The sequence below is a fragment of the Tachysurus fulvidraco genome, chromosome 7 (assembly GCF_022655615.1).
Source record: "Tachysurus fulvidraco isolate hzauxx_2018 chromosome 7, HZAU_PFXX_2.0, whole genome shotgun sequence".
Lineage (NCBI taxonomy): Eukaryota > Metazoa > Chordata > Actinopteri > Siluriformes > Bagridae > Tachysurus > Tachysurus fulvidraco.
Window position 1 is genome coordinate 12,204,902 of NC_062524.1, and position 26,650 is coordinate 12,231,551.

At 40.2% G+C, this 26,650-nt stretch overlaps 1 protein-coding gene across 11 annotated transcripts; it reads left to right on the plus strand.

Moving 5' to 3' along the window:
* Positions 1-2,240: 2,240 nt before the first annotated feature.
* Positions 2,241-26,069, plus strand: ago3b (argonaute RISC catalytic component 3b). 11 transcript variants are annotated; one of them, XM_027143841.2, is made up of 21 exons: positions 2,242-2,726; positions 9,456-9,627; positions 9,765-9,885; positions 11,156-11,364; positions 11,549-11,685; positions 11,843-11,977; positions 12,459-12,546; positions 12,749-12,896; positions 14,960-15,079; positions 15,229-15,372; positions 16,030-16,163; positions 16,392-16,576; positions 16,984-17,143; positions 17,242-17,332; positions 18,268-18,462; positions 18,616-18,750; positions 18,905-19,006; positions 19,609-19,808; positions 20,488-21,385; positions 21,853-22,422; positions 22,531-26,069. In XM_027143841.2, the coding sequence occupies exons 1-19, from the start codon at positions 2,708-2,710 to the stop codon at positions 20,594-20,596; spliced, it is 2,604 nt and encodes an 867-aa protein (XP_026999642.1). In that variant the 5' UTR covers positions 2,242-2,707; the 3' UTR covers positions 20,597-21,385; positions 21,853-22,422; positions 22,531-26,069. The 11 variants fall into 11 exon arrangements, with proteins under 11 accessions (XP_026999650.1, XP_026999642.1, XP_047671757.1 ...); XM_047815801.1 differs by having other exon boundaries at positions 21,853-21,892; positions 22,252-26,069; XM_027143845.2 differs by having other exon boundaries at positions 22,252-22,422.
* Positions 26,070-26,650: the final 581 nt, after the last annotated feature.

Consider the following 26,650-nt stretch of genomic DNA (forward strand, 5'->3'; position numbering starts at 1 on the left):
AGTCCATAGTTTTGATAGTTTTCAGCTTGTGAGTCCTTTAAAAGTTTCAAAATAGGTTTTTATTTCCAGCTTAAAATTTTTGGATTCTTTTCAGACCACTTTACATTTATGGATATGAAACTTTCCAAATAAAATAAAAAGATTTAAAGTAAAAATATGACATTTCACCATTTTACTTTCCTCATAAAAAAACAAAACATAGTTTTTCTTTATATTCATTTTTGTTCCACATAATAATCCAAAAACACATTCGGCATCAATCAAAAAAAAACCTAGTGTATATACAATAAAAATTTTTTTAAAAGGGTGCAGATTCTGTATTTACTTTACAGAATGTACAAACATATTTTTACATTTGTGAAAAATTGGTTTGTTGGATAAATTAAGTGTATAACTACTTCACTAATTTTATTGTTAATGTGACTTGTTATTATAAGTCCAAACCATTTTCCAAAGAATATTCTCAATACAGCAGGACAGCGATGAAATTCCTTAAAAAATCATTACTACATTTACTGCCTTTAATATTAATACCTTTCAAAAGAATTAATTTTTTTTAATGTTTAAAATATTACTTTGCAACAATCTCAGAAAAACATCTGAAAAATTGCATGAAATTCAATGCTATCTATATTCTCATGGAGAAACTGGGATATTACATTTTTTAATAAACACAGAATATGGAGAATAAATACACTTTACAATTTAGCAGTTGTGAAATAAACAATATATTATTTTAAATAATGTTTTATTATTATTATTATTAGTAGTAGTAGTAGTAGTAGTAGTAGTAGTAGTACATTATTATTATTATTATTATTAAGTTTATTTTATTATGTTTAATAAACAGTTTTATTGTAAAATATTGATTTATTTTTGTATTTTATAATATTGATTATTCCAGATTAAATGACGGGGGGGGGGGGGGTTGATGTCCTAAATAGAGTAGATCTGGAAAGCTTTTTTATTATTATTATTATTATTATTATTATTATTATTATTATTATTATTATTATTATTATTAATGCGAAAAGACAAACACAAAATACACATTTTGTTCAATGCCATACAACAAAGGAAAAGAAAGGAAACAAATAAACAAAAAATTGAATTCTTTTAAAATATCACATGTTTTGTGAGCTTTTTTGTTTTTTTACTTTTTCCAAAGGATTACTGTATAACTTGAAATCATTCATAAAATGGGACAGATTTGGTTTACAAAGGGCCCACTTTATTTTGTGTATATGGTACTTTCCTAATACAATGAATACATAATCAATTATAATACAATTATCTCCCTCAAAATATAAAAACACATCACATATACCAATTTCTACCACACAACCCAATTTTCTAATATAATTTTCCATATCCTTCCAAAAAAAGTATTGAGTAGATACAATGATAAAACAGATGCAAAATTGTTTCTTTTTCCTGACCACAAAAAGCTTAAATCTTTCCAAAACATGTTTTACAGGATAAATCCTATGTAGAATTTTGTAAGACACCTCCTTAATTTTATTGTTGACACAAAACTTGTTTTTTCCCAGTATATATTGCCAAATAAGGAAGGAAGGAAAGAAACAAAACAAAGGGCATTTCTTATAATATTATTGCTACACTTTTGTTTCAAGATATTAACATTGCCGATGTACAAACTACCACAAAAGTCATCTATATTAATTTGCAAAGAACTTGAATTCTTTAAAAGAAATACAACACTCTCTGGAATTGCATCAAAAACAATAGCAAAATCTGGTAATTGGAATTTTTCAAGAAACTCTGTGTAAGACAACAAATATCCATCAGAATTTAACAACTGTTTTACCAAAATAATCCCTTCATTAATCCAGTTTTTATAAAAAAGTGATTCGTTTTAAATATGTCTTTGTTATTCCAAATGCAATAACTGTGTGGTAAAAAATTGTGTTTATAGATCAAATTCCATGCTAACAGGGCCTGTCTATGGAAACCAGCCAGTTTAACAAATTTCGACAAAAAATGTATGCCCCCAATAGAGTTAAATATATAATTAGGAAATACATTCCAAACACTATCTTTATTTTTCATAAATTCTATTAACCATCTAATCTTGAAAGTATTATTGAGTGTACCTATACCCCCCCCCCCCTGTTCTTTGGTATTGCATATGACCTCTTTCTTTAAATAATGGGGTTTTAGATCTATAAAGCTGCTTCAAGACACGCTCCAGAAAATGACGTCACTTCCTGATGTCGGTATTTCCGGTTGGTTCCCACTGACTGTAGTGAGATGGTAAACCGGTAACAGGACCTAAGTGACTCGGAGTCAGAAACCGGTCGGTAAAAAAAATGTCCTTTTTCTCCAGGAACATGACATTTTTAGACCTAGACGCATATTTATTCTTTTAGTTTAAAGTAAAGTCTGTGCATTCCGACCGCATTGGTAGTGTTAGCAGTTAGCTGTTAGCTAAAAACAGATAATAATTATAATAATAATAACCGACTCCGAGGAATCGACTCACTTGTCATCTGGGAGTAATTAAAGGTTAGTGTGTATTTACTGGCAGGAGGACACGGTGTTGAACCGAATGAACCCGAGGCCAAAGGCTTTATCAGACACCTTAAATCAGTAAAAAAAAAATCAACTGATCCTATAAACAGCTGTCCTATAAACCAGGAGATAAACATCCAGAAACAGGCAGGAATCCGGGCAGAGACCCTCATGAATGGAAATCAGCACTACAGGTACTACTTCTACTTCAGTAATTCATTTGTTTGTGTTTTACTTGTACAGATAAAACCAGGAAAGTGTGCAGTATGTTGATCTGGTCCACTTCTTGTAGCATACTTTACTTCTTCTCGTAATAGTCCATGACGTCACGACTGCCGGTTTTGTTGCGCGCGCAGGTGGCCAGGTGCGGCCACTTCAGAAGCGAGTAGGCCTGGTTGCTACGCGACCGTTGTCACGGAGATATTGCACCATATATATTATATAGTGTGTAGTAGCCTAGTCGTTAAGGTGTTGGGCTACTGATCAGAAGGTTGTGAGTTCAAATCCCAGGTTCACCAAGCCGCCACGGTTGGGCCCCTGAGCAAGGCCCTTAACTCTCAAAAGGCTCTTAACCCTCAGTCGCTCTGGATAAGGGTGTCTGCTGTTTATCATTGAAAAGATTTTGAAGAGAATTGGAAAAAGATGTAGAATAAATTTAAAACTAAATATAAATGTAATAAAAGTTTTTGATATTTTATATATAATATACTTTCTGCACTTGGAGAAAGCACTTTTATTATGATATCGTGGTATCCGCATCTATGCATCTATGTGAATGAACTGTTACTCTAGAAATGATATTTTCGGCTCTAATTTAAACACAGTAAATTATATTTTTTAATATAGAATCCAAATATTTTACATATTGTTAATGCAGTCGGTTATTTCTCTTTTTTTTTTTTTATTCATTTGATTTGTGGCCAGAAACATGAATAGTTGTGCCACATCGGAGTGCAAATTTATCTTTTTATATAAATCTTTCAGTGAGGTCTTGATTTAAGCCAAACCAAGCTTATATTTTACATCATTTTGTTCATTTGCATTTAGCCACACCTACAAAACTCTATAAAAGGTCAAGTGCACAGACAACACCATGACATTTAGAAAATCTGAAACTGTTGTAAATTTAGAATGATGCACAAAGCTTAGAATCTTGCTCATTATTCATGGTGGGTGCCAATAATTGTGGATTTTGGCGTGTGGTGTACATGTAGGCAAATGAGTGAACGCTAGGCTCAGCTGTGTTCTGATGGTATTTAATGATATGGTGTCTTGTTCATGCAGGTGTTCTTGTTACTATATATGGAAGCACCTGTTTTGCTCTTATGGCTTGTTGGTATAGACTTTGTTGCGATTGGAAAGCAGTGGTGGTGTGTAGGTGGGGGGTTATGCGATAGGATGATCCACATGGGTTCAGTTGGTATGGCAACATCTCTCTGGGAACTGGAGATCCTTTCAATTGCTTTCCACCATCAACACATTGTTTTCTGCATTTCTTTCATACAGCACTTTCACTCCCAATATGTGCTGAACTGATTCTTATCATCCACTGTTTCTCATTTCAGAGGTTTCTCCTCTCAAAAACACATCAGTTCTGAACTACGAACTTGTTATTTCTAATCATAAATTCATTCATTAATTTATTAACATAAAATGATGGATCAAAGTCTAAAAGACAGAAATGGACTCACTTTTATGCCAATAAAAATCTATAATATTTAACATTAATAATAATAAGAAGCACTAGCAATTTACAAACTTATTAAAATAAAGTTTAATAAAATACTCTTCTCGCTCCTCCACATGACCCCCTTAACAGCTGTTCTTTGTAATAACTGTAATAACTCCCATTTCTAACAGGAACGATGTGCTCTCTCTATATTAAACCTAGGATAGGTTTGCTATGATGTATTATCCTTAGCATGTATGATCTCCAGGTCTCTAAACTATAAGGAGTAAGCTCGTATAAGGCTGTGAGAGGTCACATTTATAGATCAGATCAAATCTCAACATTACAACCAGGAGTTTCTGTCTGTGGACATGAATTTATTTACCGTCTCTGATCTCGTCTTGGCTTAAACACGACTAAAACTCTACTAGATACACGTCTTTATTTTTATTTGTGGTTGGATCGCTACAAACCTTTGTGACATGGACATAATGGGTTACATGATTTATTTACCTCATAAAATGTTAATTAGCAAAAACCTCAACAGAACTGACTGAAATCCCCACTCGTGTAACCCCCATGCGAGTAACTTTTACCCTTAGGAATGTTTGTGAACTTTCAGTTCTTTACGATTTGGCTAGAGAAGACAGATTTAAATAGACTGTAGAAGCAGGCAGGGTAGTAACATTTGAATAGGGCCTGGACATGCCATTGTGCTTTTTTTATTTGTTTGTTTGCTTGTTTTCTTAAACTCTTTAGCTTTATGTAATTTAGATATATGGAACTACTTCTGTACGTTTCACACCTTTTACAGTATATACAGTGGCTCTCAAAAGTATTTCGGCCCTTAACAAGTGTGACACTGCTGCAAATGTAAGAATTTCACTTCACTTTCCTTTCAGTTTTAAAGGCAAAATTCCTTCTGTCTGACAGTTTCTTCTCCACCACGTCCCACAGATCTGCTTCTGTTGCTTTAATAACATCATAAACACAGCTCTTCTGTAGGAGAAACAGCCCTAGTCTGTCATTCTATTTTGTCATTATTAAGTTTGTTACCAGGATTTGTCGATATCGGATTTCTGGAAGTTCAGTGTTTTGCACCCCGACGCTTCTGAACCGTTTTGTTTGAAATGCTGATTGGGTGTCAAAAAGTGTTTGCTAAACCTGCTTCAAAATGACAAGTGTGAAACATTCCTCTACCCGGGATTTAAAAAAAGATGATTATTATAAATGAAAGCCCATTAGTTCAGTTTAGTCTAGTTGGAATATGTTCTCAAATTTCCCTTTTGGTTTCTTATTCTCCAGGCAAATCAATATTTTGTGCCACATTTTACATTTACATTTTGCACTTTGGCAGACATCTTTATCCAGAGAAACTAACATTCTATCTCATTTTATACAACTGAGCAATCGAGAATTAAGGGCCTTGCTTAGGGGCCCAGCAGTGGCAGCTTGGTGGACCAGTGATTAGAACCCGCAACCTTCTGATCGATATTCCAACAACATAACCACTACATACTACATCCCCAATATGTTGCCTCATCACTCCGTTATACCTGTATTTTATCTCTTTTCATTTACAAGCCATTGGATTTCGCTTACTGTGGTGCCACAATCATCCAGACAAATTGCCTTTGTCAGATTTAAATGTCTGTGGGACTTAATGTCCTTACTCTCAAAGTTCATCAGCAGTTCACTTGCACGGTCATGTGAAATGCAAATGCCGGTGCTTGAGTTTAAAGAGGCAGTTTTGTCAGCTTTTTTCTTTTCCTGGAGAAAACTAAATTGTTTCACACATTTGCTTCTGAAATAATGACATCACATCATTTAACGCTGGGAAAGTTCAAGCAGATTAATTAGCGTAAATGATTCTCAGGAACAATTAGGTATGTGGAAACCTGGCAAGAAAGAAGCAAAATAACATGAGATCTTTACAGAGCGGTCAGGTCAGATCTCACTTATCCATGTGTGTAAATGTTTGAGCACAAGACGAGTTCCCAACACAGCTCATTAGCAGTGATGCCCATAAAACACCATAAAAGGTCACATGAGCAGGAGCAAGAAATGAACAGTGAGAGTAAAGGCAGAAATGGAACTCAGTTTGACTCTCATTAAATATTATGAATAAATCCAGTCTGATTAATGAGGCCTGTTTACAGACAGTCTAGAGACATTTTCTCCCCAGTTCACAAACATGATTTGACGGAGGATAATAATCTTAAACGTGTTTATTTTCACACCTCCGAAGCTGTTTATAGTAATGGACTTTTACCTCAGGTTAGGTTTTCACCTGATAGCAAGGGAAGTAAAGCCCGTAACCCTGTTCTGCTGAACATAAACATAAGAAGAATGATATCTGAAATGCACAAATGAGACCAACATGCTGACTCATTGGTCTAAAAGCATGTCCAATATTTGTCCACACATATATATATATATATATATATATATATATATATATATATATATATATATATATATATATATATATATAATATATATATATATAAAAAATTTTTACAATTATATATTTTTTAAATATATATATACATTACTGATGCTCCGATTGATCGGCGAACCCCAAAAGCGCCGATCAAAAAAGCCGATCACGTGACGTAAATTACTCGCGCGACTTTTTCACTCGTGCATGCACGGAGCACAGGTAAACAACAGCAGAACGGAGTTTACCAACGGCAACATGAGTTCTCCCGTCTGGAAGTTTTTCAAAGTATCCAATAAAGACGTAAAGTTAGCCGTTTGCAATGTATGTCGTGATGAAACCCCTCGAGGTGGAAACGGCATTTTAATACCACTAACATGATTAGGCATCTTAGAACACTCCATACAACGGAATATGCCGAGTATAAGAAACTAAACCAGCCGAAGCTAACAACATCCCCAGCCCTCAACCAGCCGACTGTGTCGCCTGCTAAGCTGCCTTAATCCACGATACGACCCCCAGGCAGGAAATACCGAACTGATTTGTGTCTCCCCACGCCGTACCAAACAGTGAACACAAACATTGACAGGCTTCTGAAGGATAGTGTATATATTAGCTTCATAAAAAATATATTAAAATAAATTTAATATAAATATATTTTATATTTATAAATTTAGTAAATATATGAAAAATTTTATTTACATTTTACAAGTAGCCTGGGCCTATGTAACCTCATACCATCCCAAGTTCATCTGGTTGGTAACTATCTGCTTGGCCTCCTTTTTTCTCTGCCTTATTTAGAAAGGATGGCATTGGCTTACAGTAGCTTTCATTATTTTATTTTTTGAATCTGATGTGGTTCCTCAACTACATCAGACGTGCATAATAATAACAGAAAAAAAACACTTGCCATAGTTTTGTCCTTTGTGGCAGTAGCCAATTTTGGTGTAACAAGTTTTATATTTTGCTGCCAATTATAAAATGTAATCAGTGTATTAAGAGGCTACATCCCATTAAGCTGATCTGATGTGTGTTGGTCTGCCTGACCACTCTTTGTTTGGAATAATTTTAAGTTACTTTAGAGTTAATTTCTAAAAATGGTGCAAACTCTGCTAGATTATGGATAAAAGATTAACATTCCCCTGCCATTCTGTGATCGGCAGTGATCGGCAATCGGCAGATCTTGATCTTGGTGATCGGTAATCGGCCCCAAAAATGCTGATCGGAGCATCTCTAATATAAATACACACACACACACACATATATATATATATTTAAAGTATGTTAAAGTTCCTTTTAAAAGCCTGTTCATTTTATACAGACATCAGCGATTTTGCGCTACACCACAAATGGTGCTTTGAGCTTTATATTGGTCTCATCTGGGGATGTGGTAGCCTAGTGGTTAATAAAGTGCTGGACTAGCAATCAGAAGGTTGTGAGTTTGATTCCCATGTCTACCAGGCTGTCACTGCTGGGTCCCTGAGCAAGGCACTTAACCCTCAATTGCACAGTTTCATAAAATAATAAAATAAAAATAATAAAAATGTAAGTCTCTCTGGATAAGGGCGTCTGCTAAATGCTGTAAATGTAAATATAAATCTGACCACAAAACCTTTTCCCACAATGCACTTGGTTCACTCTCATGCTTTCAGCCAAACTCCAGATTTGCTTTCTATTTGAATAGTTACTGAAATGTTTGAAATTTTGAGGTTGCTTCAAATGACATGACACTTGACATTATGAAGACTGAAGTACACTGAGTTATGTTTGTTTGTGGCTACCAGAAAACATGAAGGCATCTAGTGACTTTTTAATCCAATATGTTATGTAAGGTTTTGGGGGTGGCTTCTATAAGGCTTCTCATAGGAAACAAACACTTTGGGGTTGATTAGTTCCAAACTGAAATATGTTATAGTATGTAGGTGTTCTCTTGTATTAAATTTGCTTATGATAAATGCCAACCTGTGTGTGCCTGTGTATGTCTGTGTGTGCCTGTGTCTGTCTGTGTGTGCCTGTGTCTGTGTCTGTCTGTGTCCGTGTCTGCCTGTGCCTGTGTCTGCCTGTGTCTGCCTGTGCCTGTGTCTGCCTGCCTGTGTGTGCCTGCCTGTGCCTGTGTGTGCCTGTGCCTGTGTGTGCCTGTGTGTGCCTGCCTGTGCCTGCCTGTGTCTGCCTGTGCCTGCCTGTGTCTGTGTGCCTGCCTGTGTCTGTGTGTGCCTGCCTGTGTCTGTGTGTGCCTGCCTGTGTCTGTGTGTGCCTGCCTGTGTCTGTGTGTGCCTGCCTGTGTCTGTGTCTGCCTGCGTGCCTGTGCCTGTGTCTGTGTGTGCCTGTGTCTGTGTGTGCCTGTGTCTGTGTGTGCCTGTGTCTGTGTGTGCCTGTGTCTGTGTGTGCCTGTGTCTGTGTGTGCCTGTGTCTGTGTGTGCCTGTGTCTGTCTGTCTGTCTGTCTGTGTGCCTGCGGCTGGCTGTCCGCCTGTGTGCCTGCGGCTGGCTGTCCGCCTGTGTGCCTGCGGCTGGCTGTCCGCCTGTGTGCCTGCGGCTGGCTGTCCGCCTGTGTGCCTGCGGCTGGCTGTCCGCCTGTGTGCCTGCGGCTGGCTGTCCGCCTGTGTGTGTGTGCCTGTCCCTATGTCTGTGTGTGCCTGTGCCTGTGTGTGCCTGTGCCTGTGTGTGCCTGTGCCTGTGCCTGTGTCTGTCTGTGTGTGCCTGTGTACCTGTGTCTGTGTGTGCCTGTGCACCTGTGTCTGTGTGCCTGTGCCTGTGTGTGCACTCTCGTGCCTGTGCGTGCCTGTGCGTGTGCCTGTGCGCGTGCCTGTGTGCAGAAGCGGTTGGGGATACGCCCCTGTTCTCCTCACCACGCAGGCCTGGCTATGGCACCATGGGCAAGCCCATCAAGCTGCTGGCCAACTGCTTTCAGGTGGACATCCCAAAGATGGACGTCTACTTGTATGAGGTGGGCATCAAGCCAGAAAGATGTCCACGCCGTGTCAACAGGTGTGTCTTTAAGAGATGATTATAAAGCAGTGCTTCAGATGTATTCCAGAACAAACCACTTGAGTATTTCTAGCTCTAATTCCTAAAGTGCTAATGTGGTAATAATAACATGTTTATTTTTTCTCTTAATTACCTAGGGAGGTTGTGGACTCCATGGTGCAGCATTTTAAAGTCACCATCTTTGGAGACAGAAGACCGGTGTATGATGGCAAAAGGAGCCTGTACACAGCACAACCACTACCAGTTGCTACAGGAGGAGTGAGACTCATATATAACATACACAAACATATTAATGCATTGGGTTCCATATTTCTGTGCTACATTTATGCATCTTGAGTTTCAGGGTTATTATTTGATAACATTCACCCACATGTATAAAGTGTAAATCCTCTCAAAGACACATTCGAAACCGATTTAAATCTGATTCAAATCTGCTCTGTGAAGCGTAAATGCATCTGTCTCGCCGAGCCAAATTTGACAACCAAAATAAATGCTAATGAGAAATAACATGGAGCATAAAACTCAATATTTTTATGCTAATTATACAACAATTAAAAACACAGAACAACAGCAGAAGCTGGTGTTTGATTACAACTGAAGATACATTTGACTACCATGGAAATGCCTGTGGTTAAAATCTTCTTAAGATACAAACCAGATACAAGACAGTTAAAACCAACAGGGTTCATTTTAATTACAGTTAATTTAATTAAAGTATATAATGAGAAGAAAATATCAGAAGCAGTCAATTGGCCAAACCTTTTCCCCTCCTATTAGCACACTCGCATTGCCACAACCTTTATACCCAAGAAATATATGTACAAGATAAGAAGACTATTTTTGTATCCTGTGTCCTGTACTACACTATACGCCCAAAGGTTTGTGCACCCTTGTCCATCACAGCTATATGTGCTTGAACATCCCTTTCTAAATTGCTCCTCTCTTCTGGGAAGGGGATTTGTGTTTATTCAGCTACAAGAGCATCAGTGAGATCAGACAATGAGGAGGTCTGGAGTTCAGTCTGTGTTCCAGTTTATCACAAAGGTGTTCAGTGGTGTTGAGTCAGAGTCAGGGCTCAGTGCAGGACACTCGAGTTCTTCACTCCAACCTTCACACACTACAGTATGTCTTCATGGAGCTCTGTGCTTTGTGTACAGGGACGTTGTCATGATGGAACAGGGTTTGAGTCTCTTAGCTTGTGGTAACAGTCTAAACTATTGTTAAGAACCGTTTCATTTCAGGAAACCGCTGTAGTTTTTTCCATAAACGATTTTTATTAATCCAAATTAGCTCTCAGAACTAGCAGGGACACACATGTTATGCATATAGGTAATTATTTCATGTATAAAATAAACTAATTTTGAATTTAATTGAAAAAGAACATTCTCATTAGAATTTCCTAAATGATGAAGTCAAGATGATTTGTATTTTTGCACAGATTTGGAGCCAGCTGTGTAAATTAATTTTGTTCCTTATCGGAATTCAAAATCTAGTCTAATCAGCGCTTTTATGTTTCTGCTTTGTGCAGGTGGACCTAGATGTGACTTTACCTGGAGAAGGAGGCAAGGATCGGCCCTTTAAAGTGTCCATCAAGTTTGTGTCGCTGGTTAGCTGGCACATGCTGCACGAGGTGCTGACAGGGCGGGGTATGGTCGAGCCTCTGGATCTGGACAAGCCAATCAGCACCAACCCTGTGCACGCCGTAGACGTGGTGCTGCGCCACCTGCCTTCAATGAGGTAAACCCCATTTTTTAGGCTGCTTAAAACTATGAAAGATTAACTTTGATTAATAATTAAAACCAAATTCGAAATACCTATTGCTTCTTGTTATAATGAATAGTTTGTATGGGAGAATTTGTATTTGTATACAGGTCACCAGCACATGTAAAAGTGTGTGTTGTGTGTGGCTTTTTTTATTTAGATACACACCAGTAGGCCGGTCTTTCTTCTCCTCTCCTGAAGGCTATGATCATCCTCTGGGGGGAGGCAGGGAAGTGTGGTTTGGGTTCCACCAATCAGTGAGACCAGCTATGTGGAAGATGATGCTGAACATAGACGGTTAGTGCAGCGTTCCTTAGAAATTCAGATTTATGTATATTTACATGCATGTCTCAAATCCAGTCTTAATGCACTCTATAAGCACACAATGTGAAATGTTTACAGTATGAGAGCATGTGCTGAGTTGAACTCATGTATTTGTTTATCCTGGCTGTAGTGTCTGCTACTGCGTTCTACAAAGCCCAGCCGGTGATCCAGTTTATGTGCGAGGTTCTGGACATCCATAACATTGACGAGCAGCCGCGCCCTCTGACAGACTCCCACCGAGTCAAATTCACTAAAGAAATCAAAGGTGTGTGTGTGTTGGGTTCTACTGCTGAATCTCTTATTCAGATTTCACACACTGTTTGAGCACACTGAGTTTTTAAATATTTCTAGCATTCAAATTAAAATTTTCATAGAGAAGAATGTGCCATCAGCTACACAGGTTAGATCTCTCTTTCCATATGAAGTTGTTCAGGTTCATTCTCCTGCTTGTTTTTCTTATTTTGCACCTGTGTGGTAAGCTCTCAGTTGCTTAGTTAGATTTTATGCTACTTTTATCACAGATTTAAATAAATTAAAGCAAATTGTTCCCGAAATGTATACCACCACACCATATAGACTCTGTAATGAAGATACTTATATTAGAAAGCTAATCATAGAAGCCTCACCAAATACTTCTTTTTCAGTTTGTGAATCCTTGTGTAAAAAAAAAAACCCAAACAAACAAAACACTCCAATCTGAAACAAGATATTAAATCTTAATTTGAGACTCTGTTCCTTTTGTTTAGGTCTGAAGGTCGAGGTGACTCACTGTGGCACCATGAGGAGGAAGTACAGGGTGTGTAACGTCACCCGCCGGCCTGCAAGCCACCAAACGTGAGTTAATGGAGCCTTCGTGTGGCAGCGTATAATGCGCTCAACTACAATTAGGCATTTTACAGCATTCTTTGTCTAAATCTAATGTCACTCCAAATTAAGCACCAAATATCATAAAGGTAACAACTATCTGGAACAATAATTAGCATCTTCTATTTCTTTACTAGCTTATAACGTCTAAGGTATTTTTTTCCTCTCTCAGGTTTCCGCTGCAACTGGAGAATGGGCAGACTGTGGAGAGAACAGTGGCGCAGTACTTCCGTGAGAAATACAACCTGCAGCTCAAATATCCCCACTTGCCCTGCCTGCAGGTGGGCCAGGAGCAGAAACACACATATCTGCCCCTGGAGGTGAGCAGCACTCTCCTTTCACTGATGAATAGTTTAATAGTTCAGGTGGATCACTCTGCATTGTGGGTGGAGACTACTGTAGGATCTCCAGACATGGATCTGGAAGCTTTTTTTGAGCCTTCATGTCCTAATCACTGTGTTGAAGGGAAAAGTGGTACAAATCAGCCCTGAACTCTTTAGAGACTAAAGCATTAAAATCCTAAAATAGGTGCTGTACCTGCACGGTAGGAACAGCATAGCAAACAAATAGGATAGCATAGCAACACCATAGCAAACAACTAGGATAGCATAGCAACACCATAGCAAACAACTAGGATAGCATAGCAACACAATAGCAAACAACTAGGATAGCATAGCAACACCATAGGAACCAACTAGGATAGCACAGCAACACCATAGCAACCAACTAGGATAGCACAGCAACACCATAGCAACCAACTAGGATAGCATAGCAACACCATAACAACCAACTAGGATAGCATAGCAACACCATAGCAACCAACTAGGATAGCACAGCAACACCATAGCAACCAACTAGGGTTGCACAGCAACACCATAGCAACCAACTAGGATAGCATAGTACCACCATAACAACCAACTAGGATAGCACAGCAACACCATAGCAACCAACTAGGATAGCATAGCAACACCATAGCAACCAACTAGGATAGCACAGCAACACCATAGCAACCAACTAGGATAGCACAGCAACAGCATAGCAAACAACCAGGCTAGCATTGCAACACCATAGCATCCAACTAGAATAGCATAGCAACACAATAGCAACCAACTAGGATAGCATAGCAACCAACTAGGATGTCGCAGCATTCAGCGAACATACGGACTGCCCTGCATATTTGTACATCCTCTGAAAGGTCGCGGCGGTCTTACTCGGCAGTGAAAACTGCGATGAGGAGGAAACAGATTGTCGATTCGGATGGAGGTGATACGCCACCGAAGGCTCCACTGCTGGGGGTCCGGCCAACCCCAGCTCCTAAATCCCCTGAATCTCCAACATCGAGTGTCCCTTGTTGGGGAGCTTACTCTTAAAGGGGCTAGACCAATATCGAGACATCTCCTTCACGCATGCAGGCACGGCAAGCAAGAGCTGTCTCATTGCCGAGTGGGTCGGCGGCAGCCTTTTCCCATCATAAAAGTCTCTCACGGCACTTTCGGCAGCTTTGGCGGCTGGCCAGGCTAGGCCCAGCTTTGCCGCGGCTTGTTTGCACACCTCGTGCAGGCTGCTGTCAGCAGGGGGGGGGCCGAATCGGTCGTGCTAGGTGGTCTAGACTGTTGGACTGGGAAGGGGGAATTGTCTTCCACCTCTTCGTTGTCCATGCCCAGATCGAGGTGGTCAGAGTTAGCATCGCCATCTGCGTCCTGGTCCCCCAGTTCATCATCCACCTGCATGAGCAGGCCATCGAACCGCGGAGGCATGTCCGGGGACTTGGCTTCCATCATGTCCGCCCAGCTCTTGCTAGCTCGCGGCAGATGGGCCATATCTGTTGAGGCAGCTTCAGACAGGCAAGGGTCCTGCTGGTTAGCCACCGACACTTACAGCCTCATTTCCAAGATTTTAGATCCAAGAGTCCAATAACGGTCCGTCTATTGAACAGTTAAGCGAGATCAGCAAGTCGGGATGCGCTGAGAGAGCTTGCTGCAGTCTCCCACGGGAAGAAAGCGCGAATGACGTAGACAGGGGTCGACCTGGCTGATATAGGCAAGGCAGAGTCTGGTCGCAGGTCAACCTGTCTGTCAAAGACAGATGTGGTGTCATAAGAGCTTCCGTAGTTGGTCACGCCCAAAGCGATTCCCATAGTGAAACCCCGAGCGAAGTTAGAAAAAGAACAATATTTTAGGTCTAGTCTGCACATTTGGAGAGACATATAATATATCTTCTGTCATTAATGCCCAAATAGCACCATGATTTTATTCAGCCCATTAGATGTCCTTTCGTCCTGCATATGTTTAACATCCTTCTTTTTTCAGTCACCTAATGCCTCTTTTATGTTTCTCATCATATCAGAGTGCAGATAAATTTTTAACTAAATATTTTTATCCAGGTGTGTAATATTGTAGCTGGGCAGCGCTGCATTAAGAAGCTGACCGATAACCAAACTTCCACCATGATTAAAGCCACGGCTCGATCAGCACCAGACAGGCAGGAGGAGATCAGCCGACTGGTGAGTGTCACATCACAGCACTTCCTTTTTTTTTTTTTTTTACTCACATGAAAAAAACATTAACTTCAAACTGAACTAGGTCTCCTTGAATACAAATACTTGTTGATTATCTATCTTCCCTATCTCCCCCGATCGGTCTCTCTTCACAGGTTCGCAGTGCAAACTATGAGGCTGACCCATTTGTCCAGGAGTTCCAGTTCCGTGTGAGGGATGAGATGGCCGAGGTTACCGGCCGCGTATTGCCTGCCCCCATGCTGCAGTACGGCGGCAGGGTGAGCTCTGAACACTTCCTGGTATCTTCTCTCCTTTCAATCATGCAGCTTGTGTGTTTGTGTGTGTGTATGTATTTATGTGTGTGCATTTGTGTGTATATGCATGCATGTGTGTGTCTTTGTGTGTAGATACTGTATATTTGTGTGTGTGTGTGTGTGTGTGTTTGTTTTTAAGTGTGTTGCTTGTTTTGCAGGATTTCACAGTTTGTCCAGCTTTGTGTAGAATAATTGTAGCACGATAAAACAAACTTGTCTACTTTATTACTCACTCTAATTAATTAACATCTTTTTTTTTCTGCAAATGCATCGTCATGATTTTGGTTTGCTTGACACACTCTACATTAATTTAACGAATGTTTTTAACCACGAACAATGAACAGATTTTTCCCCAGATCATGTTCGTGTCTATAGCTGACAGGACTGTGCAACAATTCCAGTCATAAAACTTGCATAATGAGATTATGTTAATGAAGTTAATAAGTCAATAATTCTGGTGTCATACCTCTTATTTTCTCATTGTGTGTCTCAGCGTATTTGCCAGCATGGAGCTTTTTCAGTGAATATGAAAACTTTAGGTAGTTAATCGTAATGAGACTCTAGAACATCTGTTGTGATCACGAGTGAGTGAGTCTGCAGGAGGTAATGTGTGCGTTTGTGTGTGTTTGTGTGTTTGTTTAGAATCGCACAGTGGCCACTCCAAGCCATGGCGTATGGGACATGAGAGGGAAGCAGTTTCACACTGGGGTAGAAATTAAAATCTGGGCCATTGCTTGCTTTGCCACTCAGAGACAATGCCGAGAGGAAATCCTCAAGTACGGCTTCTCTCTTCATCCCTTCTTTTCTCTTTTCACTTCCTTCCCATCTTATCTTTCACATTCCTAAAGAGACTGTTTTATTTATATATCAGTGATACGTTAACACCGAAGTAAGTTTCTGAGTCACTGTGTCAGTCACATGACATTTTTTTTTCAAACCTGAATTCCTGTTTTTATCAGCTGATGGATTTTTTATTTTTCTTGGTTTCCCTGTTTCTGGTGCAGAAGCTTTACTGATCAGCTGCGTAAGATTTCAAAAGATGCTGGGATGCCTATCCAAGGCCAGCCTTGCTTCTGCAAGTACGCTCAGGGAGCAGACAGTGTAGAGCCCATGTTCAGACACCTGAAGAACACTTATGCTGGTCTACAGCTCATCATCGTCATCCTGCCTGGGAAAACGCCCGTCTATGGTAAAGACGTCCTAGAAACACATGCTCTTACTCAACTATCTTATTATAGAGGTCAAGGTGTTAGGCTACTGCTCAGAAGGTTGTGAGTTCAAATCCCAGGACCACCCGGCTACAGCTCAGAAAAATCTCTCGTTTCCCCCCTTTCTCTTCTGTAGATTCACACTTCAGGTTTGTAAATAAAGTCATGTGATCCAGTTAGTTAGTGTAGCTCTAAAATATCTGCATTTTAAAATCATTTTTTTCTTACATGACAATAAGGCTGGTTGCTCAGACAAATCTTTTAGCATCCTGTAGTTTACTCTGTGAAAAATAAATGTAAATTTGTGCTTGAACTGACATTGAGTGTGTTCTGAAAAGCACCACATGACTATCAGCATGTTTATATCACTGTGTGTGTTTTTGTGCAGCGGAGGTGAAGCGTGTTGGAGACACTCTCCTGGGAATGGCCACTCAGTGTGTGCAGGTGAAGAACGTGGTGAAGACCTCACCACAGACACTCTCCAACCTCTGCCTGAAGATCAATGTCAAACTAGGTGGCATCAATAACATCCTGGTTCCTCATCAACGGTCTGTAACACTGTTTCAACTGGAACTGGAACATGTACTGGAGCGCACAGTTAGACGTTCAGACATCAACTCATTTGTATTCATTTCTTCTTTTTCAGTCCGTCCATTTTTCAGCAGCCAGTCATTTTCCTAGGTGCTGATGTCACTCATCCACCTGCAGGAGACGGCAAGAAGCCCTCCATCGCTGCGGTGAGAGAACAATCTCCCAGCTCATCCCTCTCTTTCTCTCTCTCTTTCTATCAGTGCCACGCACCCGCTCGGTCTCGCTCGCTCGCTCGGTCTCGCTCGCTCGCTCGGTCTCGCTCGCTCGCTCGGTCTCGCTCGCTCGCTCGGTCTCGCTCGCTCGCTCCTCGGTCTCGCTCGCTCCTCGGTCTCATATGCACGCACGGTCTCGCTCCTCGGTCTCATATGCACGCACGGTCTCGCTCCTCGGTCTCATATGCACGCACGGTCTCGCTCCTCGGTCTCATATGCACGCACGGTCTCGCTCCTCGGTCTCATATGCACGCACGGTCTCGCTCGCTCGGTCTCATGCACGCACGGTCTCGCTCGCTCGGTCTCATGCACGCACGCACGGTCTCGCTCGCTCGGTCTCATGCACGCACGGTCTCGCTCGCTCGGTCTCATGCACGCACGGTCTCGCTCGCTCGGTCTCATGCACGCACGGTCTCGCTCGCTCGGTCTCATGCACGCACGGTCTCGCTCGCTCGGTCTCATGCACGCACGGTCTCGCTCGCTCGGTCTCATGCACGCACTCGCTCGCTCGCTCGGTCTCATGCACGCACTCGCTCGCTCGCTCAGTCTCATGCACGCACTCGCTCCCTCAGTCACACACATGCTCAGTCTCACACAGTCACACACATGCTCAGTCTCACACAGTCACTCGCTTAGTCTAACACGCACTCACACACACATGATTTGCAGTATGCGTCTTTGGATGTAGCCATGGAAACAGTGGATGTTTCCTACTTAGTTGAAAGCATTCGGTTTTAATTAGGCATTTTATATTTCCCTTTTTTCTGCTTCCACTTCCTGTTTCTTATATGGACATTATAAAAAGAAAACATGAAGATGCAAATCTGTACACAAACCAAGCACACTATTTTTGCTCAATGTGTGTGTAGGTGGTAGGCAGCATGGACGCCCACCCGAGCCGCTACTGTGCCACAGTGCGTGTTCAAAGACCCAGGCAGGAGGTCATCCAGGACCTGGCCTCCATGGTCCGGGAGCTACTCATCCAGTTCTACAAATCCACACGTTACAAACCCACACGCCTCATCTTTTACAGAGACGGAGTGTCCGAGGGGCAGTTCCGACAGGTCGGGCTTCCGATTTTGAGCCCATTTTTCAGTCAGAAACATAAATATCTTCAAAAAGGTGTCACTTTGTGAAATGACTAAGCAGTACAGCACAATGCTAACATGGCTGCCATTGATGATAATGCATGATGCTAAACAGGCTCTGTTATTCAGGTGCTGTATTATGAACTGCTGGCCATTCGGGAGGCCTGTATCAGTCTGGAGAAAGAGTATCAACCAGGCATCACTTTTATTGTCGTGCAAAAACGCCACCACACACGCCTTTTCTGCGCTGACCGTAACGAGAGGGTGAGATAAAAGCTCGGTCCTTTCCAAAGAATATTGTTGGGCTTTTTATTGTTGATCTCAAATTCCAATATTTGTATATAACAGTATATAATCTCAGTTTTGTTTTTTTTCTTCTTTGTATTTGTTTTACTCATCCTGCATGCTGCTCTCTCAGGTTGGACGGAGTGGAAACATTCCCGCTGGCACTACAGTTGACACAGACATCACCCATCCCTATGAGTTTGACTTTTACCTCTGCAGTCATGCTGGAATTCAGGTAAACCCACAAAAGCAGAGTGTTAGGAGATCAGCAATCACCAGCTTTAATGCAACCTGCAATTCTAGAATGTATGAAACCGTATTAGACAGATGGACGGCATCCATTCGTTAAGATAGCTGCTGATTTGGTGTTATGATGGTGGTTGGTGGTGGTGGTGATACTGGTGTTCTGAGAGGTGATGGTGTGATTATGATAATGGTGGTCATGATGATGATGATGATGATAGTGATAGTGATTGTGTTATGATGTCGGTGGTGCTAATGATAGCGATGGTGTGATGCTGGTGGTGGTGAAGTGGTGATGATAATGATGCTGATGATAGTGATGGTGTTATGATGTTGGTGGCTGATGCTGATGATAGTGATGGTGTTATGATAATGATGGTGGTGTGATGGTCAATTGGTGATTGTGATGGTGGTGGGGATGATGATGACACTGATGCTGATGATAATGATGGTTTTATGAGCCATACCATAAATCAGAAACACAAGAATACACACACACAGATGCCAACACTATCACGAAACATATCGTATTTTTGGTAATTAGTAGCAAGCAGTCTTTCAGCTCACATGCTGTTTTGTTCTCTGTGTCTCAAGGGCACGAGCCGGCCCTCACACTACCACGTGCTGTGGGACGACAACTGTTTCACGGCTGACGAGTTCCAGCTGCTCACCTACCAGCTGTGCCACACGTACGTACGCTGCACCCGCTCCGTCTCCATCCCGGCGCCTGCCTACTATGCCCACCTGGTTGCCTTCCGTGCTCGCTACCACCTGGTCGACAAGGAGCATGACAGGTAAGTGGAGTTTAAAATGTAGGATATAAACTTTTATTGCGGAAGCACCAAATGTAAGGATGCAGATATTGATGTTTCTGTTCAGTTCCTTTCCATTTTGCACATTTAAAGTTAGAGGTGTTCCTAATAAAGTGACCAGCGAGTAAAGATGTTTAAAATGGAGAAACCTTTTACTGGGAGCACGTGTGTCTTTTTGATGTGAGATCCAATCCAATCTTAAATGCCGGTTTAAATGACATTTCAAACAGCTTTCATCTGTTCATTCAGAGCACAGATATTCTCTGGCGAAATGAATCAAGCTTCTCCATCACACTTGTTTAGCACAAATCTGGCTTGTTTTGACATGAGCGTGTGTGAGGAGACGCGACTGGGTCTAATGTGTAGAGCTTCCAGCTTTACTGTATATACAGAGAATTCCTTTATTCATTTATCTTCACTATCCACCTAAATCTACTCTCAGTGAAACTGATAGGTATTGAAATGATAATAAAATGAGCACGTCAAGACCAACAATTTTTTTTTTGTTTGAATCCGTTTTATTTCTGAAATGTAGAAACAAAACCCAAAAAATTTAATAAATGTTAGATATGTTAAAGGGAGTTTTTTTTTAATTATTATTCTCTCTCTCTCTCTCTCTCTCTCTCTCTTTTATCTCACATTCTCTCTCTCTCTCTCTCAGTGCGGAGGGCAGTCATGTGTCAGGACAGAGTAATGGTCGTGACCCCCAAGCCCTGGCCAAAGCTGTGCAGATTCACCACGACACTCTGAGGACCATGTACTTTGCCTAGGCCTTCCTCCTCCTCCTCCTCCTCCTCCTCGACACCTGTCACTCACATGATGCCCTGCACTGAAGCCTACTCCCACCATGTCCTGGGCCACTCTGCTGCTAAACCGAACCAAACACAACTACAGCAAAGGGGAGGGATGGGAATTAACTTTGTTATGCAATAGAATGGTTGTTTTTTTTTTAAATTCATGCTTTTCTAATAGCCTACATCTTTCCTTTTCTTGTGTAGATCTGTGAGCACTGAGAAAGGTATGGCATTTGTACACTTATTTATTAGCATCAAGTTTCTCTCTGTCTGTCTGTATCTCTTTTTTAAATTGCGTGCAGATCTTTTAACTTTTTGAGTCAATGTTAATTAGTTGCAAAATTGGAATCGATATCAGTTATGAAGGTCAAACTATTTCACTCTCAGAGAACAGAAGAGAGGAAGACCACCAGATGGCTCTGTGGTGTTATAGGACCAATTAATATCAGCAAAGCTACACGATACGTGCCGCAGGACAACGGCACAGTCTCTCACCGTGCTATTACTTTTTTTTTACAACAGAAAAAATTATCGAGTAACTGAAATTTCACACACAATAGAGCCAAATATGTTTTGTTGTTCCCGATGAAGCCAGGGTAGACCATCAGTAGGACAGGAAAATGTCCCAGTGCTGCTGTTGTACCAAACTGTCGGAACGCTGCTCGTCCAATCCAATCCAGTGGACTGGAACTGTCCTTGGTGTAAATTTGGGTGAAGAGGGGGAAAGTGATGCTAGGTCATTGCCAAAGGACGTTAAAGAAACCGGTAGGGATATTTTGTTTTGGCCCACAGCCATGAAATATGTTCATTTGGGTACAGTTTAATTAATGAACTCTAAACAGATCATTGCTTAATAATACTCTTATTTTAAAATACTCGATAGGGGACAATTTTGTTTAGGTTTCCATTTCTGCCATTTTGTACTGTAGCATATTTGTCGTATGTGTCTTAAACAAGGTAAAGTAGTAACTACAGTGAGTTACCCTACATCAGTACTAAAACTCGGACGTGTGTCTGCACACTGCCTGAAAAAAACCCCACCACTATTCTATTCTCCGATTTGTTCTTGATTTTCTCTCTTCCTCTCCTGTGAGCCGAGTGATACATTAGAAAAGAACTGCACTTTTGCGTAAAGTACAACCGCTGAACATCCCGACCCAAGATGGATAGAAAATTTCTACTCAGAGTGTCGTGTGTGTGTGTGTGTGGGGGGGGGGGGTGTCTGTTGACAGGTGCTGTTGATGTTGTCGTCGTTGTTGCTGCCTTTACCAGGTACTGAATGCATATGTTGACACACCTTTGCTAATATAGCATTTTCTCAATGAAGTGGTGGTTTTAATTTGCACGGTTGCGAATACTTTACTTTATTACACAAAAACACAACACATTTAACCCCTCCATTAAGAGTCCCTTGTGTAGGGATTTGAGACAATGTGCCTGGAAACACTTTCTTAACGAACGTCGGCCCATCCTTAGGTTTTCACGCCGTTAAAACTCATGCTGCAGTTGTTGAAAAGTAGTGTTTCAGATGTGACTAGAGCAAAGGAACTAAGGTAGTGACGAGTAAGCTGAGAAGACTTCCCTGCACTTGAAACAAAGAGCATTTCTTTCTTGCTTTCTCACTTCCCCAGTGGACGGATGCACACACTGCCATGCTAATATGTGCACCGACTGTGCACATATCAGCTCCAGGCCCCTCCCATCTTTTTTTTTTTTCAAGCTGGGCCAAAATTGTGACAGTGCAAATCAAAGCTGGAAGACACCAGATAGCATCATGCAGCTTGATTCATGGCCACAAGTATGTAAGTAGGCACCTGACCAGCACACCCATATGAGTCTCTTCATCAAACTGGTACAACAAAGCTGGAATCACACACTTTTTTTTTTACACACATCTTTATTTGCTGTAGGATTGCAGTTTTATTTCACTGGAACTCAGAGACTCAAACCCTGTTCCATCATGACAATGTCCCTGTACAGAGCTCCATGAACACAGGGTGTGTGAAGGTTGGAGTGAAGAACTCGAGTGTCCTGCACTGAGCCCTGACTCTGACTCAACACCACTGAACACCTTTGTGATGAACTGGAACACAGACTGAACCCCAGACCTCCTCCTCACTTTTACAGCATCAGTGTCTGATCTCACTGATGATCTTCTAGCTGAATGAACACAAATCCACACAGACACACAACAACATCTAGTGGAAAGACTTCATAGGAGAGAAGAGATGAGAGATTTTTAACAGGAAAGAGGAATAAATCCTTAATGGGATGTTCAGCATTCACATATGGGTCTGATGGTCTGGTGTCCACAAACTGTAGCTCTGGTGCCTACCTGATGTCTTACAGTTTTTGTTGCACTCAATGACCGTAAATAAGCACTTTGTTTTGGTAGTAAAATACAACCAAATATTTGATCTTGGCAGTTTTTATTTATTTGATCGTATCTTAAATTTTTTGAGCTTTGGAAAATGGTCAGCTTTTTCCTGTCCTCTAGCATTAGCCACTTTTCTACCAGATTGTAATGAATCTGCAGTCAGAGCCATGATGACTCATGATGTCATGATTGCCTGCATGATATTATAATTTTTTCTTTTCTGGACCCATTAAAGGTTGAGGGCTTTTTACTACTTGACCTCGTTTGGCTTTGCCCACTGCATCTTTATCCTCAAAGCCACATACAGATGCAAACCAGTGTAGCTGCTAATCTCGATATACTACAAACAGGTGTTTGTTGGTACAAAGAGCGCTTGAGGAACAATGACAATATTACTGCACTTAATTGTTTGATATGTCTCTATATTCTCAGTTGGGGCTCTTTGCCCAGGTGCTAAGAAGTGCGGTGCTGTCATTCGGGAAACTGGAAAGCCATGTTTTTGTTCTATTACCTTTCACTTTAAGCATATATATAATATATATATATAACTATATGTATATGTTTTTTTGAAAGTCGCACGCTCAGTCGTCGCAAATGTTTGCTAAATGGTCAAAGAAACAAATGACCTCCGTGAGTCAGATGTTCAAAACCCTTTAGTTTATATCAGAGCAGATTGGATGAGTCCAAGACATGCGATGCTACCACCTACAGATTGGGTTACAAACCTGTTTGATTGTCATATGCATCCAGGTACACGTATTGTTTATTGTCGATATAATGATTAAACATGTAAAAACATATGATCGTCTTCAGAATACAGAGAAAACAAACACTTTCTCATACCGGATAGTTTAACATGAAGTGAAGAGAGAGAGAATGGTTGAGGTGTTGGACTGATGACCAGAATGTTGGTTCAAATCCCAGGTCCACCAAGCTGCCACAGCTGGGCCCTTGAGCAAGGCCCTTAACCCTGAATTGCTCAGTTGTATAAAAAAAACGAGATAAATGTAAGTCGCCCCAGATAAACAATTCTGCCAAATGGCGTAAATGTAGGAAGTTAATCTTCCATAGTTTTTACAGTTAAGGACTGAAATCAATTAAGTCTCAGTCAGCTCTGAGGGATTGAGATAGTGATTGATATTAGATAGTGTTAACAATATTCTCCCAAAAACTGATGAGATGGCCTTTGAACAGCTGGTTCCTTGAACACAGTTGAATGTTAGGATCATTGAGACTTGTCACATCACACATGATGAAAACCCTGCACTCTTCACTCCGTTGATCCATAAGGGAATTGTGACAAGATCGTAACATCCTAAAGAGCTTATTCAGCCAATCCTGCCTTAATGGGGAAGCACATGTTATTTGGCGGATTCTGTTGACTTGGGTGCATGTGGCACTGTGAAACCTCCCATCCATTCGAGCAGACCCTCTACTTCTCTGGCACTACCAGCATTTGATCTTTTTTTTTACTTGAAAAAAAACGCACGTAATACGTAAAATTACGTAAAACGTAATCCCGTGCATGCAGAGGTACAGCACTCTGTAGTACATACGTTTTTATCTTTGCAAGTTGCCACGGATACAGTTGCTAGGGCCCTGTAAATGAGGCATATTATGTGAGAGTGAAGAGGTTGGGCACAAACTGTGATGTAATAAAACCCACCCCTTCCTCTCTGTGCTGGACTACAGATGCCTTGGCTCAAAAGCATTTTTAATTCAGAGCAGAGGTATATTTGTATATTTAAAGAATGGATCTGTATAATACACACCACTTATTTTTGCTAACAAAAGTCTGAGAGATACACGAATATAAAATAACTAATATTATACGACAGGTGTTTAAAAATAATCAAATTAAAATGCAATAGACTGTTGACCTCCAGGTTTTATTTTATTTTATTTATTTTTTTTATTTTAAATGTATTTTTTTTCCCATTCCAAATCATGTCGTCATGTCATCCAGCGTAATTGGTGTAGTCTTGAGTGGCTAATCTTAAGACGTTCTCTATTTTATATCAGTTTGGTTTCTGATTTAAATAAATGAGCAGATTTACAAACCTGCCCTTTAAAGGTCCATCCTGAAATGGAGATTCAAGTGATTTTGTGGAATTTGTCTAATGTTGAATCTACTATGATGAGTAATTTGAACTAAAGCCTTTTTTTGGAGTCTAACATTATTATTATTATTATTATTATTATTATTATTTTCCACATAGAGGTGATGATTGTCTGTGGAATGTGCCTTTCTTGATGGTGCTGATCTTAAACTAGTAAATAAAGGGCAAAAAAATGATACGTGATATACTGTATAATGTGTGTATTTGTTTTAAAAAGAAAAGTGTGTAACTCATTTTGTTTGCCAAAAACACGCCCATATCCGAGACTTGTGAGATCATGTCAGGACCAAACTTTTTCACAAGGGGGATTTAGGTGGTGACTGCTTGCACTAGCCAGGCTGTGACAGGAGACCTCACAGATCTAACCTTTTAAAAAGAGAAATTCAAACATTATTAACCGGGGTATTTTTGGCAAGATATTTTGATGCAGGATTTAAAGCTTTTGTGTAATGCACACAATATAGCTAACGTTCTTTAAAGCATTACATGAGTCTTGAAAAAATTATAACAATTTTACTGAGAGTTGGTGTAACGGACATTTCATCGACTCTGCTCTGTAATCCAATTTAGTCATTTGGAGCAGCTGACAATTCCTGCATCAGATATTCCTAACTTCAAGCGTCTATTCTATCCATTTTTCAGCATTGATTTAAAGACGATGCTTAGAACTGATTAACTAGAGTTGCTAAAGCTTCGTCAGTGCTCTAGCTCTGCAGTGCCATGTCACTTCTTTCCTTGTGCTGAAAGATTCCATGGAAAAAAGAAAATATATAAAAACATTAAATAACGCATCATGATCTCCATTGTCTGATGATGAACCTTTCTAGTTTTTGAAATACATATTTGGAAGGTCTTACCATCTGATTGCGGACTTTCAATGAGCCGTTTTGTTTTATTTTATTGTCTTGTTTAATTGTTAATATTTTAATTAAATATATATATGTATTCTGAATCTGCCTGTTTCTTACAAGATAGATATGTTTTATTTTTTAATAATTTGAATTTGTATAAGAAACATTTTATTCACATTTTATTTTATTTTTTTCTTGAAGATTTAAGTACCATTTTTCATCTAGCAATTCAAATTTATAACGATAATTGAAATTAAATAACCATACAATGTTTATTGTACAAGGTTCAGTGTGGAGAGAGTAAATAAAATATATAAATAAATAACGTCATCGAGACTTAGAAGCTGAACAAGGAGAAGGAGCTCAGAGAATTTTAGTAGTTACATACGTTCAGAATAATTAATCATTCATTTATTGTTTAAGGCGAGAAAGATCAAGTGTATCATCATCTTATTCAAGTACAAGTGCGTTTACACAAAATAAATCAGTCCCTCTGGGATTTCAAGAGCTACAAACACTCAACAAACACACAAAAAAAAAACCTCAAAAAAAATCTCAGAAATCCTTAAGGAACTGCTTTAAATTGAAGCTAATCCAGTCAACGTATATATAAAAGTGATTGTTTTTTTTTTCCTCCCTAAACACTGTAGGGAGTAAACCTTATATCTGGAGCAGCTATTAT